Source organism: Melanotaenia boesemani, chromosome 3 (genome assembly GCF_017639745.1).
Source record: "Melanotaenia boesemani isolate fMelBoe1 chromosome 3, fMelBoe1.pri, whole genome shotgun sequence".
Lineage (NCBI taxonomy): Eukaryota > Metazoa > Chordata > Actinopteri > Atheriniformes > Melanotaeniidae > Melanotaenia > Melanotaenia boesemani.
Window position 1 is genome coordinate 20,363,494 of NC_055684.1, and position 20,017 is coordinate 20,383,510.

The window sequence follows — 20,017 nt, forward strand, 5'->3', positions numbered from 1 at the left end:
CATCCTAGCCAGTAGGTCATTACACAGCTAGTTGGTAATAGTAACAATAATAATAATAAGAGTAAGAGTAATAATAATAATAAGAACAGAAATAATAAAAAAAAAAAAAAAAGGAAAAAAAAATATGATAATAGATATAAGTGAAACTGCTGTATTCAAGAACACGCGCAGAGAAACCTGTGTGGATGTGTTGGAGAACTCGGCCACACGGCGACGCAAAGACTGTGTGGAGACGTTCAGGAAGGAGTGACCATGCAGAGTGATCATGCAGATGCCACCTCACTTGAACAGAGGCCAGAGTCAGGCCAGCGGTCCCGATACCCAGGCCACCAGCCCCCCCGCAGGCAACAGATCCCGACGGGTCCACAGAGACGTCTCTTCAAAGTTTCAACACAGACTCTGCATCAGTAGTAACTTTATATTTGCCCCAGTTCCCTGTGCTGTCAGCATTAATATAATACCACACTACCACAAACTTGAATTAAGTATGGAGGACCAGGAGGGAAAGAGCAACAGAGCATGTTGATGAGTAATTAATTGTGAAATAAAAATATAGATTGTGAAATATAATTTCAAATTCAAAAATGGATTCTTCCAAAAAAAAAAACTACAAAGCGTTTTGCTATTACGCCCTTTAAATGTTAAATAGGAATTATGAAATACTGTGATTTGTAAGTGTATTTTAAAGAATCTTTCTTTTATAGCAAGATGAGACGGTAGAACAAATTTGCTCCCTTCATGTGTTCTAAACAATTAATATTCATTCTAAACAAAGCAGTTAGAGATGTGAATACAAATTCAATTCAGGTTGCTCATTAAGAGGATAACTAGAAAAAGTAGAATAATTTGCTATCCTGCACCACAAAAAGATTTCTTTAAGAAGATAATGACCAAAGAAGGAAGCCTTTCTTGTGTTATTCCACCTGTATGTTTGTTTTAAGTCTTTTCATTTTAGTTTGGATATATAATCCTCCATCTAGGGAGTAGGACGAAGCAGAGCATAAAATAAACAAACCGCGGTACAACATGACCTGCTGACTTTAGTCAACACAGATTCAATGAGCACCTGCCAGCTCCCGTGCGCCTCCTTAAGGTGCAGCAGAGTACTGTGTGCCGTATTTTATTACTTTTCTACACAGTTTATTGTCCGATTAGCAAGAATATGTCACACACTTACATTAAATACATTACAGAGACTGCAGAAAGTTATGGTATATAATAAATCTTTCTGTAAACTTTATATCGATGACATGCTAAGAAACAGAGACAGGCATGTGCCATACAACCCATTACACATGTATATATATATATAAAATTAAGCCTGTCAAAAATAACGTATTAACATCAGTAACTTATTTGTGTAATTAATTGTGTTAATATTTTTAACGCATGCACATGCCCCTGTAATGATCACGTTGCTTGATGGTTTATATACAGTGCTAACTGAAGGCTTAAACATTACCTTCATCTAGCAGTGATTTACAGTCATTGCCTTTTTATACCTAAATGCTGAAAAAATAAAAGTTTTTTTCTGATTATATCCAGAAATATTAACGTGAATTCATCAATGATTCTCTAGTTGACACAAATGATGAGCCACATCACATTCTTGCTTGGAAAGACTAAGCTTTTGGTGTTTCCTCCTTTTATACAAATCCTGACACCCTCACCTGTCAACTGTGGTTCAGACACTTCTTTTGTTTATTGTGTGGCTAATCACCTTGTCAGAGAACAGCATGTTGTGCAATTAGTACTTCAGCATTGAACAGTTGTACATTTGCAATCAAAATTTTAGAAAAAGTCAAATTAGATGAATTTGTAAAGCAGGGCTACTCAATTCGGTCCTACGAGGGCCGCAATCCAGCAGGTTTTCCATGTATCCCTGCACCAACACACCTGAGTCAAATTAATGAGTCATTGTGTAGAACCTGATTGGCTGTTAGAGCCACCTAATTTGACTCAGGTGTGTTGGTGCAGGGATACATGGAAAACCTGCTGGATTGCGGCCCTCGTAGGACCGAATTGAGTAGCCCTGTTGTAAAGGCTATTGTTATAGTACAAGTTGAATAACCACATTGAACCATGAGTGAATCAATAAATGTTCTGATTCAGTTACAGCTTATATCTAAACAGTTCTCTTTATCATACCATTCACATTCAGGCATCATTAGACCAAGACAACACCTAACACATGACAAGCTATTGAGATGTTGATATTTTTATTTTGTGGTGTGCCCACCATTGTTGTGAGTTTTTGGTTCAATAAATTGTTGGAAATGAAGGAATTATCCCACTCAAATGTCCTACATTCCTAATATAATATCAGTGTATTGTCAGCTTTTTACATTTTCTGTATATTCCACCTGAAAGTTGAAAATCCCTAACTTTTTGAGATTAATATATCAGGTATAAGTGTCAATTCCCAACTATAAGTGGAACCTCCAAAAAACCAAAACCCAGCAAAACTGATACTGGAAAACACTTTGAAACACCTGTTTTAACAACAATATTGTCACAAGTTACAGGATGAAAAACTCAATCCTCAGAGTTTAAGATTTCTGCGAATATACAATATGAAAATGACTATACACTGTGCAGTGTGCTTTACTTAATTTAATGACAGTGGGTGGATGTAATGATTGGTTAACTGTTACTTCTATTTAATTACTTTTAGGTAGCACAATGCAATGTAGGTTTTCTCCATACAGTTCATTGTTCTCCATGCAGACATCACAGACTTGGCTTTTACTGCCTACCAGATGGATATAAACTCATGTGACCTGGGTTTATTACACAGGATTGGGATGAATCACATGATGAGACTGAAACCTCAGGCTCGTACCAAACATATGGACAAAGTCTGCCTTTGGAATAATGAACCTCCCTCTACTTGTGTGAACACCTAGCTTAGCGAAAACACTGCACTGAACATCTGGCAGCAGGCTATGCCACCATGTCTTATTGTGTGGCATCATACCCTCTTTCTGACATGGAATCCTCTCATTGTTTGGCTGCCAACATTCTCCTCCCCCCTCAGCGATGGTTTCTGCCATGCTGCATCCACAACATCACCCACTTTTTGTCATTGAGATTCAGCTTGGCAGACAGACAATGCCCATTTTTTGGCACCAAGTAGTGGAGGGAGAAGCAAATGAGAACCAGCCTCAGTTTTTCCCTCCATATTGCAGCGATCGTCGTGGACCAGCGCCAATTTGTAATGGGTACTTTTTATGCCTTAATTTACTAAATACTCGGTTGTTTAATTCCTGAGCATTTTAAGCACAGATATCCTAAATAAGTTGTATATGTAGGGCTCAATGATGAGCTGCTTTTGGTATATCTATCCGCAGAAATAATCATATATTATGTTGATTGTTCTGACCGAGCCTTGCTGTGGTTCTTGTCAGCAAACCTATGTCTTACTGCTGCCCTTGTTGGACTCCCATGGAAGGTAAACTATGGCTTTATTTAAGCATAGCTTACATAAAAACGATATAATGAATAATGATCACCTATTTTACAGAAGAGATTATTCTGAAAAGAAGCGCTATGAATCACAACCACACACCACATGATGCAATGTGGGGTCACATGCTGACTAGATGGACCAGACTAAAACAGAATATCCCAACTCTTGCCTTCACTCCATTTCCTCTGGATTAGCAACCCAGTTTGAAGAGTTTTTATACCATTTTACATCTAATTAATTTAACATCTTAGCTAAGGCCTTTCATACCCTAGTGCCTTTTCATTCTGCCCCAGTGAGCATGCCCTGCCACCACAGCCGCACAGGATGCCAAAACATTTCAATTACTACTGGCATTGATTGGCCCAAAGAGGAATTCAGAATGTTAATGAACAGCCCGACCGCCTTTCAGTGTACATGGTTCACATGCTAATTTATGCAAAGTGTCCCAGCCTTTGCACGGGTTGACCATCGTTGTCTACCACAACAGTGTCTGGGCTCAGTCATCTCTGTCAAAGTATGGCCCCGTCTAGACTTGGACAGCTCTACCCAGCTTGTGCCCCAGTCTCTAGCTGGCACAGTAAACAGACTTCTTTTCAATGGACTTGAAGTGGCTTTCACAAAGTGCAAAAAGGGCAAGTTTCAGACCATTTTGCTTTCGGTATGCTATTTAAACAAAAATGACTTTTTTTAATACATTAGAATAATGACTCTGAAATAAGTTACAAACAAGCAGGCCTTTTTACTTACTCTTCACATTGCTACTGTGCACCATACAGTAGGTGAGAGGGAAAAGAGAGAGAAAACTTATAGGCAGGGATCACAAGGAGGAGGCGGTTAACAGGTTGCACCACAGATGTTAGGTGTGGGAGCCAAACAGCTCCTTAAAATGGCTGAGGTAATGCCATTTTCTATTTTTGCTTCTTTGCTTCGCAATAATTTCTGGCTGCAGAGATGGCAGGGACTGAACTGGGGAAATGTCTGATGAAAAGTGAATTACATCCTTTGCCGATCTGGAAGCCAAACTTGAAAGTCCTAAACCAAGTTATAAAATGAAACAAGTTCTGGAACTGTCACTCTTTATTGTGTGCGGATATTTCAGGATAAAAGTGGTTTTTACCTTGCATGGTTGAAGAGGTTGCCACACTTTTGTCTGGTGACAGAGATGTATTTTGTCATGATAATGTTAAAAATAGTCATTGATGTTACTGTGCAGTATATCTCTCACCAAGGCAGTGGTTGTATGTAGTTTAATAGTATGTGCACTTTATAACTATTTTGTAATAAGAGAAACAGCATAAAATACTGGAGTTGACTTGCAACAAAATCGTTTGAAAGACTAACAAAAATACCGTTATGCAATCAAATTGTTACACCACATCTGTGCACATTAAAATATGTGTCTATTTAATTGAAGTGAATACTGTCAACTAATTTACTCTTTGTCTCTCACAGTTCGACTGACAAGTTTCCCCTGCAACCTGCAATACTATCTGTCCTTAAGGCTGAGGTAGTAGATTGAATAGTTGTGGGGTTCATGTCCTCCTTTTGAGATAACTATACAATCTACTGTCTTTCCTGAGGAAACAGGATAATCTGCTATGACAACAAACCCTCTGTGCTCCATGGATAACTCAAGGGAATAAATAAATAAACAAATAATCACCAGGCATCTTTGGATTGACAAGTGTGGGCACAACAGAGTCCATTTAGCATTTGCAGGGATGCAAGTCTACGCTGAGATATTCTGAAGTTGGTACTGTATGACCAAAGTCTTATTTTTGTTTAAAGGTATTTTTATCTGTACTTGAAGTTGAGCCTAGCAAGGTGAGGTAGTAGGTTGTATAGTTTGTGGGTTGGAGTAAATCCTGCTCAGGTGATAACTATACAGTCTATTACCTTCCTTGAGAGGTACAATGAATGCTTGGAATGACACTCACTCACCGACCAAGTTATGCAGAAGTCACTCTAATGCCACCACATGGTCAAAGACTTGCATTACATTTATAAATCTTTTGTGTATTAAAAACTCTGTACCATGAAAGACAACCACTCTGTACCATGAAAAACAACCACAATGTAAAAACAACAAATAAGAAAAAATAAAAATAAACTAAACTTCATTCTCCACTAAAATCCAGTTTATAACTGAATTTTTGGTGCAGTGTTAAAAACCAAACATTATGTTTAAATATATATAGGCTGCAAATTAAATTTACCTGTTCTCTGCATTGTTAGTTGATGTCAAAAGTGTGTTATAGTTTTACACGCAGAAAACGTTTAGGTCCTACATGCAGAAATTGATAATGCAATATCCAATTTAACCCAATTTATTTACATTCTGCATCAAGTTTCAAGGGAAAGTACAAATCTGTATAATGGACAAAATAAAATTGGTTAAAATTAAATTTATCTATCTATCTAGATAGATAGATAAATTTAATTTTAATGTACTGTGTTATGTTTACTGAAACTGCATGCAACTGGTTGACCCAATTCTGTGGTTATTTGTGAGGTTACATTGTGTGGTACTGTTACAGTACATCATTATGAAATGTGTGTCAGTTCTCAGTTGCACAAAACCAAAAAAAAAAAAAAAAAAAAAAAAAAACATATCAAGGTAGTACAGAAACAGAGACAACCAACATCTGATACAGTGTGACCAAAACAAATGAACAAGAATTTGAAGCAATTATCTGAAATAGTCATTGAAGACTTGGTTTAACAAGTGTGGCGTAGAAAAGTATGCAATAGAAAAACCTTTAAAGCATAATGAGCAAATTTTCAAGTCACGCTGTTTTAAAAAGAACAAACATGTTCTTTTTTAAATGCTGACATGTAACCCTTTTGTTGTTGCAGGCAATTTTAGCTGTTCAGCACTAAGCAGGATTTAAGAATTGTTGAGCTGAGTATGTAAACTCTCTTACTGCCATTTTAGCACTTTCTATCAAACACATGCAGAACTGGAACTTGAACTGAAACACAGTGAAAAAACGATATGAAACTTAGTGTGAAAACAAAAACTTTTAAATAAAAGTAAGGTGGAAGTTGCAGTTTTTTCTCTGCAAGACAGGTTTTTGCAATCCAGACAGACATTCACAGGATATAGAAAAAAAACAGATCATTCAGTGTTCAGAGCAACATTTGTTTACTTTTTCTGTACAGAGCCACTGCATGTCATATGCATCAGTAAAAAATACTGCTTTTGGATTAAAAAGATAAAAGATGTTTACATAACATTAAAAAGCTGTCAAACAAAAGTGACCCCAAAGGGGGGAAAAAAAAGTGCCCTTGAATAAAAAACAAATTAGGTTGGAAATCAGTCTTAATTATTACAGGTAATACTGTTACTGCTGGGATTGTTGTCTGTTGTCTGGCTTGTCTGAGAACTTTGATTTTCTGCTGAACATGAAATAAATCGTTTCCAGATCTTCACATATGCTGTTTTAATCTTTGGAATTTTGAATGCATACACAACTGGGTTGACAGCTGAGTTAGCATGAGAAAGCACAATGCCGACATAGAAAGCTGTTTGTGGTACATTATTTATTTCTAAGTAGTGAATGCAGTTCATTATGTGGAGAGGGAGCCAGGACAGGGCAAACAGGGCCAAGACCACAGACAAAGATGCTGCCAGCTGTTTCTCTTTTTTTAGGTAGTTTTCTGACAGTTTTTGGAAACTATTTCCAGGTCTTTCTCGAAGGTTTTTTCGAATGCTATAGAAGACGCAGCTGTACAATACAATCATCACCAACAGAGGTGTTAAGGTACACAAGAAAAAATTGAAGTAAACCAAGTAGGACATTGGAATCACTTTTATAAACTGGCAGGAAGAATTGGAAGAAAGTTTTTCTGATTTGTGCCATCCAAACATGGGTGCAAAGCTCAGCGGTATTGCACCAAGCCAACATGCAGCCACCACAAGACAAGAATGTCTCTGTGATGCAGTCTTCTTGTACCTATAAAGAGAAAAATTATTGATCAAATTAACTGCACATTATCTCCATTGTTAAAAAAGAAAAGTTGAATTAAACAGTTCATTGATAAGTAAAGCCACTAAAATACATAACATTAAGGTCTATCACTGACATCTGCACAGCTAGCAACTCTGGAAAAGACTTACCTCAGAGGGATATACACCCGGAGATAACGGTCCACAGCAATGGCCAGCAGACACAGGACTGAAACAAGGGTCAGCAGGATGACCACACAGCTGATGAAGAGACAGGTGTGGAATGTAGTCTTCACTTGTCCATCCACCAACACCGCCATCGGAATGGCTACACATCCAACCATGAGGTCAGCCACAGCCAGAGAGACAATGAGGCAGAAAGTGGGTTGTTGGATGCTTTTACTGGTCCACAGAGCCAAAATCACCAACAAGTTACCCAGGCAGCAGCTAACAGCAATGAGCACTTCCACCACCGTGTAAATCACTCCACCCACATCCATGATGCTTCCTATCCAGCTGATATTGCGAGGGTTAGTGATGAAGCATGAAGTGAGTGTAAGTCTAATTTTGGTTGCGCTGCGCAATTTATCATCTATCTCAGTCGTGTGAAACCTTTGAGGAAGTCCTTAGAGCTTTTTTTTTTTTTTTTTGCTTTGGGTGCAGCAGTTGTTGCAACACCCTAAAAGCTTTGCATTTGCTTGACTCTTTTCAGTTACATTTGACTTTTTAAATTTTACTAGGACTAAAAAAAAACAAACAAAAAAAACAAACAAACAAACAACAACAACAAAAAACAAAAACAAAAAATAAAAACAAAAACACCCAATTAATAAAAAGATAAATTGTTGTAAAGTTGTAACATTGCTTGAGTGAAAAAAATCTGTGATAAGAGCCCTGCTATTTTGTTGTGAGGAAATGAGAGATTATTTTTTTCACAAATAAATTTGATCACTAAATCAATTAGTACTAATAACCCCCTGCAGCTCACACAAAAAGCTTTAAGTAATGTCACCTCTTCACTAAAGTGATTATGTACTGTTCTTTATTTAGATAGAAATTATTAACTTGTAGACACGTTAACAAATTCTTGAAAGAACTACAACAACAATATCGTTGCACACACTAAGGTTTCCTTTATTTGCAGACACTTTACAGAGGAGAAGAGCTGCCTGGTACGGGGGCCATTTTCCTGTCAATGACTAAAAGGTGTCATAGTTATCATAAATTACTCTAATAGCTCTGTTAAGTTTTGCTGCTCAGATGATCGAGGTTATATTGGTTCCATGTTGGGTTTAGAGCCGGGGATTGTAAATGTATTTTTAAAAAAATTATTATTGTGTTAAAATTAGCAAAGAAAGGCAACATTTAATAGAAAAACTTACTTTGCTGACATTTGAACAAGCAGGCTAAACACAAACTTCTTCAGTAACATTTACAGCTCTGATTCCTATCTTATCTGTTATACTTTGTCTCGTGTGGTTTCTTGTCTTTCTGCTGGTGCAAGAGTCTAATCTGCACATGACAAGATGATTGATAATAATAAATAATAAAATGCAAAGCAAAAGCTACGTGGGCTATGTCTGTGAAAGTATGTCTGTGAAAGTATTAGAAGCATTAACATTTGAAGCAAAATAGGCAATTATGTTTTTAAAGTTTGGTCTAAAACTAGCTTCATAGCCATGTCAGAGATAAAGAAATGTTTCAAAGATGCAGTGAGGTAAGTAGCTACTAAATGCACCCTCACTTCTATAATTGCAGAACATGTATAAACTCCTGGATGATCACACTGAAGCTGTGTAGTGCACTTTGTCACACTTCCCACAAACAAGGTAACACCTATTTTTTTTTTTAATATTCTCATGGGGATTTATTTTTGATCATGCACATAAGCAACAAGTCTAACAAGAGTGTACCAAACTGTCAGCCTTACCACCTCACAACTTATTGTTCACAGTCCAGTGCTTGAAAGCTGCTCATGTCAAGGTGAAATAAATTTAGCATTAAACTGCAGATTGGTGAGGATATTGAGATGTCTTTCTTTCTTTTCTGAAAAACTGGAACCAGAAATAGACGCTCTCAATCACGTAGTCTTTATAATCTATGTGCAAGCAGGTCCTTGCAAGACCATAATGAAATTCGTTGCATCTGTTTCTAGATAATTATGTTGTGTAGCAACTGAAAAGGCGGAAGAAATGACCACAGCAGATTAATACAGATGGTATTTTTACTTAATAAGTCCCAATAATGAAGGTGTTTGTGTGGCTTTCATATTATTATTATTATTATTATTATTATTATTATTATTATTATTATTATTATTATTACATACAGTATTTTATACACATCCTTAATTTAAAACAAGTTCCTGTTTTAAATGATTGCAAAATTATTGCAGTGATTTGGTGCATTAACTGTTGATGTAAGTTTACAGTTGGTAATGATGGTAATGTACTTTTCCCCCTCTATTTTCGGAGGGGATGGAGGCACGATCTAATGAATAACAGATCACAAATACACAAAATGTTGCTCTCCAAGCCATTACAGACAGCAAAGTGAATTTGTAATAATATTCTGGGGTGAGACGCTGTGAGAAAAAAAAACTGAAAACTAATGATTATGGGTTCCAAAGAAAGTATTTTCTCTACACATTAATTATTAATAAGAAACATCACTGCCATTTAAAGACTGAATTATACATTGCCGGGTTGATAAAAACCACAGCAAAATCAATGGATAAACAATCAAAACGCAACAGTCTTGAGTGCTGAATTATGGACTGTAAATGGACTGTACTTTTCACATGTTGACAACTCAAAACACTTTTACACTACATGTCACATTCATCCATTCACACAGCACTTCTATTGTCATATACTAAGTGCTTTCTACTTTCACACACTCATACCTCAATAGACACATCAGGAGGCAACGTGGGGTTCAGTGTCTTGGCCAAGAACACTTCGACATGGAGTCAGTGGAAGCCTGGAATCGACTTTCTGGCTGGTAGGCAACTGCTCTTCCTCCTGAACTACAGCCGCAATCACAATACTTAATACATTAAGTTGCATGTTTGTTTTTCTTCTTTAAACTTCATGATTATTGCATCTTCAGAAGAGATGGAATTTGTGATGAGTGCTACAGTGATGACAGAGACCCAATAAAACAGATTCAGTGTCTGCTTGTCAATGCTTTAATGCAAACACCAAGGTCTGAGATTGTAGGCAATGTCCCAACACAAGATCCCGAGTCATCGCTTTCTTTAAAGTGAAGTGATCCAGCTGAATATATTAACAAGCAGACATTCAATCTGCTTCTTTATGCAACTAAAGACAATCTCAGTGATTGCTTACTCTGTGAAACTTGCTGCCAAAATCTTTTCATTCCTGGGGAGAGCAATAAGAAAAGTTTTTGAGTAATTGAATTCCTTTCTGCTGTTTTACTGCTGGCCAAGTTATCAAATGGTAAAATTTCTTTAAACATTAAGTGAACGTCAACAATTTCAGTTAAAATGTCTGTTCAATACAAAACAGCTCGCTGTGTAGTCATAAAGCAGAGTGATAGGAGTCCTGAACAGGATTTTTGAGCCTACAATTAAGGGATAATTGTCTGAATTTTTTGCTGAAAACTGCAGATATTATTTTGCCACTATACTAGAATCTACTTATTTTGATGGTGATATGGGTAAATGTATCAAAGGGTCAGATCTGTTCTAATGCAAGGCTGCTTAAATACATCCTTCCAGTTATTACAGCGTATTTCCTCCCAAGAACTGCTCACATACACGCACACACACACACACACACACACACACACATGCTTAATGCAAGGAAAACTATTGCTGCAGAGTGCTGCAGAAAACAAAGTCCCTCCCCTTGATGTTATAACTCTTATATACAGGCTAGTGAGTGAATAAGAGAGCATGAGAGAGCACGGGAGCAGTGATGCACTGGTATCAAGGGCAGTACAGACCCGGAATTTTATGCAGAAGCTGAATAATTCGGCACGTCTTCATGAACACTGACTGAACAAATGTGGGAAGAAAAAAAAAGGGCATATTTCTCTCAACTAGGCAACTAGATTACTGGACGATGTTTTTGCTGGAGGAAAAACTGAGGTGGAGAAAATAAAAATCCACAATCTGAGTGAAGGTAAGTTAGGTGAGTGAAGAAAAAAAATGTCCTCTCCAGGTATCAAACCATCAGTGCCTGTGAGCATGGTGTACATCTCCATAGAGACAGCTATTGCCCTGGCCTCTGTGCTGGGGAATGTGCTGGTGGTGCTGGCAGTGTGCGTGAACCGGGCCCTTCGCAACACCACCTTCAGCTTCATCGTGTCTCTGGCCGTGGCTGACATCGCTGTGGGAGTTTTAGTCATCCCTCTGGCTATCGTTATCAGTTTGGAATTTAACACTCAGTTCTACACCTGCCTCCTCCTTTCCTGCCTGCTGCTGATCATCACTCAAAGCTCCATCCTTTCCCTGCTGGCCATAGCCATCGACAGATATCTGCGAGTCAAAATTCCCACCAGGTGAGTCAAACTGCTGTCATAACAGGTGGTTAAACTTTCAACTGAAAAGTGTGATTTGACTTTCTCTGCATTTAAATATAAACTAAATAAAAGCTGTGTTTTTTAAACAAGATCGTTACTGGTACCCCTAAAAGGTGTAAACTGTGTTCATATAGTCAAAAGTCGTGTGATTTCAGAAGTAAAGAATTAAATATTTAAAACAAATAACAATAAAAAGAGGTGTGGCTGCCTGCTCCAGTTTGTTGCAGCTTCCTCAATACAAACTATTTATTACCACTCTGAAATATGCTTTTTAAAACAAGTGTTAAATATGAACCTATACAGAATTTCATGATATTGCTAATTGCAAAACCCTTTAACTTTCTGATAATTATACAAACAAAAAATAATCATAGTGGCTGTACCAATAATATCTGTTTAGCAATTAGCTGCAAAGAGCTAATGTTTTTAACAATAGAGCCAGCGAAGAGGAAGAGGTTTTCATGTAGAAAATCCTACATACAGTGGTGTAATATATCAGTCTGGCTTCATGTAAATCAGAGGATTGGGCATCAAAACCTTTTAGCCAAATTAAAACGTCCCTGTCAGCCTCAATTGCTGACAGTTTATAAATGGAGCTGGCAGATGCACCACATGTCAAAAGCTGGCATCTTAGAAAAATGCTTCTGAGACATAAAGACTTTGTCATTTGTTCAAAGAAATGCCATTAAAGTATTGAATGTGTTCATTACGTGATTAGAAAAAGTAATATTTCTTTTCCAATTCTGATTCCCAGGTACAGCATCATTGTGACTCAGAGGAGGGCTTATGTGGCAGTTTGTCTGTGCTGGATCGTCTCCTTTCTCAGTGGCTTGGTTCCAGTGATTGGCTGGAATAACCATGATGCTCACAGAAACCTCAACAGCTCTAACGAGATAGTTTGTCAATTTACCGAAGTTATTACAATGGACTACATGGTCTACTTTAATTTCTTTGGCTGCGTGGTGGTACCACTGACCATAATGATCATTCTGTATGTGGAGATTTTTCGATTGATCCGGCAGCAGCTTAACCGCCGTGCTGAGGCCACCTGTGATGGAGACAGGTATTATCGGAAAGAGCTGAAGCTGGCCAAGTCATTGGCTTTAGTCGTCTTCCTTTTTCTTTTGTGCTGGCTGCCAATACACATCATGAACTGCATCACTTTCTTTTGTCCACAGTGTAAAATACCCATGCATGCCACATATGTAGGGATTGTCATGTCCCACGTGAACTCAGCCTTGAACCCGATGGTTTATGCATTCAGGATAAAACGCTTCCGTCTCACGCTAATCCAAATCGCCCGCCGTTACATTTTGTGTAAACCCCCAGAGCCCACCCCGTGCACCACCAGTGTTCCAGGCATAACTGAGAAAGAGAATGTAAACATGTAACAAGGACCGCAGCATTCCTTTCTACGCCGCTGCCAGTGGGAGTGCATCAACACGAATCATGGAGTCACATAAACACTGGAGACTGACTCATTAAAGGACACAGCAGTGCACTTCCATGAGTGAGAGGAAGCATTCATTTTTCATTTTGATACATTTCTTTTAATCACAGCCTCTTTATGAACAAAAATAACTTCCATCAGTTTGCACTATTATGTTTCACTCAGTGCTTTGTTAAATGATAAATGTTGAATTTAATTTTTTTTCTAAATAAGTGACACAATATTTGATGATAAAATAGTTCACTATATTGAACTTTGAACAGTATTTAAGACACAAATCTCACAGACTGAGTTGAGGGAGTTAAATGTTTATTTCATTAACTCATTCATGAGAAGCTAAGCAGGTATTTTGTTTTAACCATTTGTCATCTTGATTATTCTACAAATATGACTTGATATTTGGTGGTATATATGCAATGAAATATTAAAGCTATTTCTGTAAATAAAAAAATGAATAAGAATAAGAACAAAATTATCAAGGGAAAAAAAATTCAGTTGTTAACATTTTATAGTGCCATACAGTAAAACTGTGAGAAAAACTCAAAGGGTTTTGACAAGAAAGCAAAATGCTTCACTTTGTAAGGTTGGATCAACATCATCACACTTCAGTGGGTGCTGCAGGGAATTCCTCAAACACACATTATGGTCTGTGCCACATATCCCTTTCTGATTTGCCTGTACTCTTTAATCTGCTAATTATCTCATGACTCATGAAAGATAACACTGTCAGCTCATTCAAATTTCTATTGTTTTCCTCTGAACAAGCCAAATACATGGCAATGTCTCTTCAAAGTGTGGGTGTTATGATAAAATGATGGTCCTGACTTGAAAACAAGAATTTCCTCGCATATAAATCTAATTTATCCTCTGTAGGTTAAACACATGGCAAGCTCAGACAGCTATGAGTTGTATCCAACCTGTTTAGTGAAATATGACTCACTGACACAAAATTTAAATTTGTTTTTTTTTTTTCTTATAAAATAACCTTGTATTAATAGTTGTGTTCTTTTTCATTTTTTTTTCTCCCAGAATCTAAGGGCCACTGTGTAAACAAACATATTGAACAAAATGAAATGTGGACTTGTTGATGGTGCTAGGAGAAAAATTCTAATCTCCAGAGTCATCGTGAGTAATGCTTTGGGAACTGTCCACTTCTGTGCAAATGCCATGGCAATCCATCACACTTTATTTCAGTCTGAATCAAGGTGGTGGACTGACCAAAGATGGAATTAGATTTTGTGTGAGGATTTCATTTGAGAATGATCACACTCGATGTTTGTGGAGTCACATAAATAAAGGCAGTGAGGTCAAGATGGAAAGATTTATTGCACTGAGATCGATTGAGAGTTGGATGTGTGCAGTGTTAGACAGAAAAATTAAAAGGCTCTGCTTGGACTGCAAACTGTAAAGTCACTACTTCCAATGAAACTAAACTCTGGCAAGAGCACAGCCATTCAACTCCAAGTCTTTATCACAGGATGAAAGGATCTCTTCAGCTAATTCAGTTTGTTAAAGCAATATTTCAAAAGCTGCAGCAGAGAGGTGAAAGGCTCTGGGGCATTTGAGTAAATTACCCGGAGAGCATTATGCTAAAGTGATTTATTCTAAGTCTAAAAAGCTAAAGCTTCTGCATCAATTCTGCTTTGCTATCAGATTGAATTCTGCTGGTTTCAGCCACAGCATTTGATAAGCTAGAAAATGTAAAATCAGGTTTTCATGTGTTCCTTTAAATAAATTTTTCTCATAAAAGTTTTTTTCTGCTTTCTGTATTTAGAGAGCTTTACTGTATGTAGATATCTACATTTTTCTGATTTGCTAACATTCAAGACCTCCACCCTCTTCTTCTACTTCTGTCTATCTCTCAATCACCAACGCATTAATACGAATATTACCATCTGTCACCTTCATCCTTGCTGAGGGATTTGAATCTGCTGAGTGAGGTTTAATCCTCAGCGCTTATTAGTGAGGTAGGTACCGCGTAACTAATTTGGCATTTACTACCTACGCACTGTGTCTGCATTCTGTGGCCTAACAAACTCTAAAGGAGCTGAAGCATGGTCTAAATCTGGCTAGGAAAAATACGTTTCTTGTCTTGATCCCATCTAAAAGTCAAATCTTTTTCAAGGTAAGGCTCTTCCTGTTTATGTTAAGACAAAGATTGGCTCTCTACAAAAGCCATCTTTGCTGCACTTTTAATAACAAAGCTAATGTCTTGTTTATGCTCTGTGGCTTCAGAGAGAAATTTAAACTTGCAGCCATAGACTACAATAAAATGGCTGACACAGATGGAGCAGAAGACAGTCAAGATCCAGAAGCTCCAGAGGAAGACCTGGATGATGAACACCAAGCCTTGCTACACTTCAGCAAACACGGAGACGCTCGTCGTGCACTACCATGGCAGCAGTGGACCTTCAGAGAACAAGCAAACTATTACATTGACCGCATTTTCCTTGGATTTCTGTTCCTCTTTGTAATAGTTTTGCTGGCTGAATGTTGCTATAAGACGTGGTATGTGTCAAACATGAAGAAGATATCAGAGTTTGTGTCAGACTTGGTGGTGTTTGTGTTTGACTGGCTCTTCACACAGGAGAAACAGGAGGAGTTGGCTGAATTGTAGCATGGTAAAAAGATGTTGATTAGCTGACTGTATTGTCACTTTTTTGTTTTGTTTTCTACATTGTTTTGGCAAATTTGTTTAGGCAAATGCTTAATAAAGAATTAAGTGCTACATCTTAGCTCGAAACGATAATTTCTGAATTATTTTTCTGATTGTGAATTAATTTAAATAAAAAATGTTTGCATATAACTGTATCAGTGCAGTTTCAATGCTGAAATATCACAGTGAATGCTGGAGCTGAGACACCTGTATTGTTTATTTGACAAATATATGTTTATTTTGAATATGAGGTCTGCAGAGAAGGGACCAAAAAAGGACTAAAAAAAACTGGAAACTAAAGTGAAAACTGGTTGTTTATAGTGACGCAAAATCTTACAATTTTATTGCTGTCGAGTAAGTATGGCAAATAAAGCTTTCACTTCTATTTTATGTAAATGTATTATCAGAACAAATATAGATTGAAATGAACTGAAAATGTTCAAAGAGCAATGTATGAGAAAAAGAAATTGCATATATTCCAACATTCATATTGTTGTAGGCTTTATGGCATGAAAAAAATTAAAATGGAAAATACACATAATAATAATAAAATAAATTAATAATAATAATAATAACGACATTATTATTATTATTATTATTATTATTATTATTATTATTTCTGCGATGCAGTGTTTCTTTCTGTCACCACTCCGTCTCCTAGAACTTCCGGTACCGTCTCCCTCTCTCTTCCGGTTTTCCTAGCGTGACCGACGTTTCGTGTCTGTTTAGACTTAAAAGTAAGTTCAAATTTACTCATTTAAAACGACGTTTTGTTGATTGGACAATGCGTCGCTCTGTTCATGATATGGGTCATACTCGAACCACATTTACCATAATTTGTAACTGTGCTCATTTGTCTGCACACTTACAAATGATGGGCGCCATACTGCCTCTGCTAGCAGTGAAACGCGCACTATAAAAAACGCGGTTGAATCCCTGCACCGGATGTCCTTACAATGTGCTATATTTACGATAAAAACCCATACGACCGTGTCATTTTTTTAGTTTGCTGTGATTACCTGAAATTTAGTTGAGTGAGGAAAATCTAGCATCTAACGTCTAACATGGCTTCTCCTGGCGTGTTCACACGCTCCTTGTAAAATGTCGGTAATGTAAAGACGTTTAGCAAACGTGGAAGCAGTCGGATTTAGGCCTTGTCGACAAAACTGTGTTTTAACGGGCGTAGCTGAGGTTGAAGAGCAGTCGTCTACCGACAGGAAAGTCGGTAGATCGATTGCAGGCCTGCCCTCTGACCACGTGAAACCCTACGGAACCCCCCGACTTCTCTGTCGGGTTATGAGTGTGTGAGAAAGGAGATAGTACTTAGTATATAACCAGAGAAGTACTATATGAGTGCGCGTGTGAATGGATGAATGTGACATGGAGTGTTGAAGCGCTTTGAGTTATCAGCATGATTAGAAAAGTGACAGCCTCCTAGTGGTGATTAGCAGTACTGTTAGGAAATGCATGCCGATAATTCAGAATAAGGCACTGGTGACTAATACACATCTGCTTATATGTAATTATATTTGGTAATACAACATATATTTAGATTATGTACTTAGCTTAATAGATTAGCTTATTGTGTGTTATACACATAATGAAGGTGCAAGTTTTTATATAGCAAATTTAATTAATGAATACTTTTTTATATAACACACATCCATTTATTAATAGATTGATTCAGTGAAATTGATAGCTGTATAACTGACTGAAGCAGTGAAAGCTTTAGTTATTACCCTGGAACGAAATTCTTACTCAAGCGATGATCCAACAAATTTTTTAACTAATAAGCCATTTTTCTGTGGGTAGAGAAAATGATGTTGGCTGTCCAGGGTGTTTGTTAGCTTCACTGAGAGTTTCTTTTTTTTCTTTATACAGATGAACATAAACAGTTCTGTCAGCTCAAACTGTTGTCATAATGAAGTAATATCTGACAAGCCCATTCCAGATATTTGTAGAAACAAACAGATTTTTAGAGGCTTAGCAGGTTATAATACATAAATACAGCTGAGTTGAAACGTGTCTATTATATTTTATACCTTTGTATTACAATTGATAACTATATATTCAGATTGTTAATATGTCATTATATTCCCTACAGAATGCGTTACGTGGCCGCTTACCTCCTCGCTGCTCTCGGTGGAAACACCAGCCCCTCCGCCAAGGACATCAAGAACATCTTGGGCAGTGTGGGAATTGAGGCTGATGACGAACGCTTGAACAAGGTACATTGCAGTGTTTAAAAAAAAAAAAAAAATGTTGAGACATTACGAATAACGTGTAATTGAATCTTATTCTCCCATCAGGTTATTAGTGAGCTGAATGGGAAAGACATCAATGAAGTCATGAACTCAGGTAAAGACCTTTCAATAAACATGGCTGTGAAGTTTAACATTTTGTGCATGGAAGTTCTCAAGACCAGTATTTCTTCCTTTCATAGGCCTCTCCAAGTTAGCCTCTGTGCCAGCAGGTGGTGCTGTAGCAGCACCTGCACCTGCTGCTGGGGCTGCTGCAGCTGGGGCCGCACCTGTTGCTGGTATGTACATATGTTTTGTATGGTTTTAATAATAATAAAAAAAATGCCTCTAAGAAGATTGAAGATCCATCTAGCATCAATGACACATTACTGCATTTTTATGTGTTTATGAATATTTTTATCGGCTCTTTGATAGAACTTATTGCATTTCAGTGCAGCTAAATGTTTTCACCGATTTCTCCGTGGCCTTAACTGTCGTCTTACATCTCATTTCCAGCGGAAGAGAAAAAAGAAGAGAAGAAGGAGGAATCCGAAGAGTCAGACGAAGATATGGGCTTCGGGCTCTTTGATTAATCTGTCTTCTCTCTGTTTAAAAAGCAATAAAAATGTAAAAGGTTTACACAAATTGTTGTTTTGTCCGTTAATTTGCGTAAAATACAACTTTCTTAATTGTTATGCCAATTTAATTATTCAAGAAGTACATACAGCCAGGTTTTCCAGAAATAAAATGTCTGGCATTCGATGATGAAAGCTTTTCTTGTTGGTTTCTAAAAATAGTCAAGACTAGGTGGCCAGACGTCATTGGGCAATCCAGACCCTGCATGTGGTCAGTCTGTTAGTCATATAACTAAGACCACATAATGGCAGTGTTGAAAAGGCAAGAAGTCACACATGGAGCCAAACCACAAAATGTGATTTAGTGTTAGCATTAAGAGCTGGCTTTGTGTTATTAACTGCTAATGTTTCAAACCAGAAAACAAGTTTTCCTGAATGTTCAGTCTTGATTGATGAGGTAGAAATTGCCACTCATGTAGAATCTAAAGATAAATTGGTATGTAAATGTAAGGTTGCTGTGAAATGGGTTCAACATCTTAGAACAGTTAAGTAGGTTAAAGAGCAAAACTTGTCAAAGAATTTACCGATAAGCAAATGTCAGTGTCCACATTTCCTCGTAAAAATATTGTATTGCCAAACAAGTTCACAAAGTAGGTGATACTGCAGTTAAAACTGGTACTGGTATTTTCTAGGCATGGGGGCTTCAATGCAGCAGAGCAGTCACTGATATTATATCTGTTCTTTGCCAGGAGTCAAGATTCTGCTTAATGTGAAATGAGTCATTACTCACATGGTAGTACACCCTTCGCAACCTGTTTTTTTTTAATCAACTTTGATTGTATGGCAGCTAAATTGGTCACAGAGCACATCAGCACAGTTAAGTAATCCTCCATTTCCCACTACCTGCCACCTGTCGTGACCTGTTCTTACCTGACAGAATTTGAAAAGTGTATGAAATTTCAACATCTGTGCATTTCTGTGGTTACTGCAGCAGAGCGGTGAATCCAGATCAGGAGGGTTGTGTATGCTGTGTTCCTTGTTCCTAAGGCAGTTGTCATGATCTCCAGTTGCCTCTGATGTTGTCTCAGGAATATGTGAGTGCACGTGTTGCATAGCACATCCAGCACTAT

General features: G+C 37.4%; 3 protein-coding genes across 3 annotated transcripts; 2 read left to right on the plus strand and 1 right to left on the minus strand.

Moving 5' to 3' along the window:
• Nucleotides 1-5,782: 5,782 nt before the first annotated feature.
• Nucleotides 5,783-8,013, minus strand: LOC121634997 (adenosine receptor A1-like). The gene is made up of 2 exons (XM_041977989.1): nucleotides 7,590-8,013; nucleotides 5,783-7,425 (listed from the first exon to the last, which is right to left on the minus strand). The coding sequence occupies exons 1-2, from the start codon at nucleotides 7,916-7,918 to the stop codon at nucleotides 6,792-6,794; spliced, it is 963 nt and encodes a 320-aa protein (XP_041833923.1). The 5' UTR covers nucleotides 7,919-8,013; the 3' UTR covers nucleotides 5,783-6,791.
• A 3,331-nt stretch (nucleotides 8,014-11,344) lies between these two features.
• LOC121636934 (adenosine receptor A1) lies at nucleotides 11,345-14,327 on the plus strand. The gene is made up of 2 exons (XM_041980805.1): nucleotides 11,345-11,945; nucleotides 12,721-14,327. Exons 1-2 carry the CDS (start codon nucleotides 11,593-11,595, stop codon nucleotides 13,355-13,357), a joined length of 990 nt encoding a protein of 329 aa, XP_041836739.1. The 5' UTR covers nucleotides 11,345-11,592; the 3' UTR covers nucleotides 13,358-14,327.
• Nucleotides 14,328-16,721: 2,394 nt separating this feature from the next.
• Nucleotides 16,722-18,957, plus strand: rplp2 (ribosomal protein, large P2). Its single transcript, XM_041980989.1, has 5 exons — nucleotides 16,722-16,809; nucleotides 18,177-18,300; nucleotides 18,382-18,430; nucleotides 18,516-18,611; nucleotides 18,829-18,957. Exons 2-5 carry the CDS (start codon nucleotides 18,178-18,180, stop codon nucleotides 18,903-18,905), a joined length of 345 nt encoding a protein of 114 aa, XP_041836923.1. The 5' UTR covers nucleotides 16,722-16,809; nucleotide 18,177; the 3' UTR covers nucleotides 18,906-18,957.
• The last annotated feature ends 1,060 nt before the right edge of the window (nucleotides 18,958-20,017 follow it).

Excerpts from the sequence above, each read along its gene's own strand:
- LOC121634997 (XM_041977989.1), bottom strand. The coding sequence starts at position 7,918 with ATGGATGTGGGTGGAGTGATTTACACGGTGGTGGAAGTGCTCATTGCT. Across the intron at positions 7,426-7,589 it reads CGGGTGTATATCCCTCTGAG|GTACAAGAAGACTGCATCAC; the intron begins GTAAGTCTTTTC and ends TTCTCTTTATAG.
- LOC121636934 (XM_041980805.1), top strand. The coding sequence starts at position 11,593 with ATGTCCTCTCCAGGTATCAAACCATCAGTGCCTGTGAGCATGGTGTAC. Across the intron at positions 11,946-12,720 it reads CGAGTCAAAATTCCCACCAG|GTACAGCATCATTGTGACTC; the intron begins GTGAGTCAAACT and ends TCTGATTCCCAG.
- rplp2 (XM_041980989.1), top strand. The coding sequence starts at position 18,178 with ATGCGTTACGTGGCCGCTTACCTCCTCGCTGCTCTCGGTGGAAACACC. Across the intron at positions 18,301-18,381 it reads ATGACGAACGCTTGAACAAG|GTTATTAGTGAGCTGAATGG; the intron begins GTACATTGCAGT and ends TTCTCCCATCAG. Across the intron at positions 18,431-18,515 it reads CAATGAAGTCATGAACTCAG|GCCTCTCCAAGTTAGCCTCT; the intron begins GTAAAGACCTTT and ends TTCCTTTCATAG.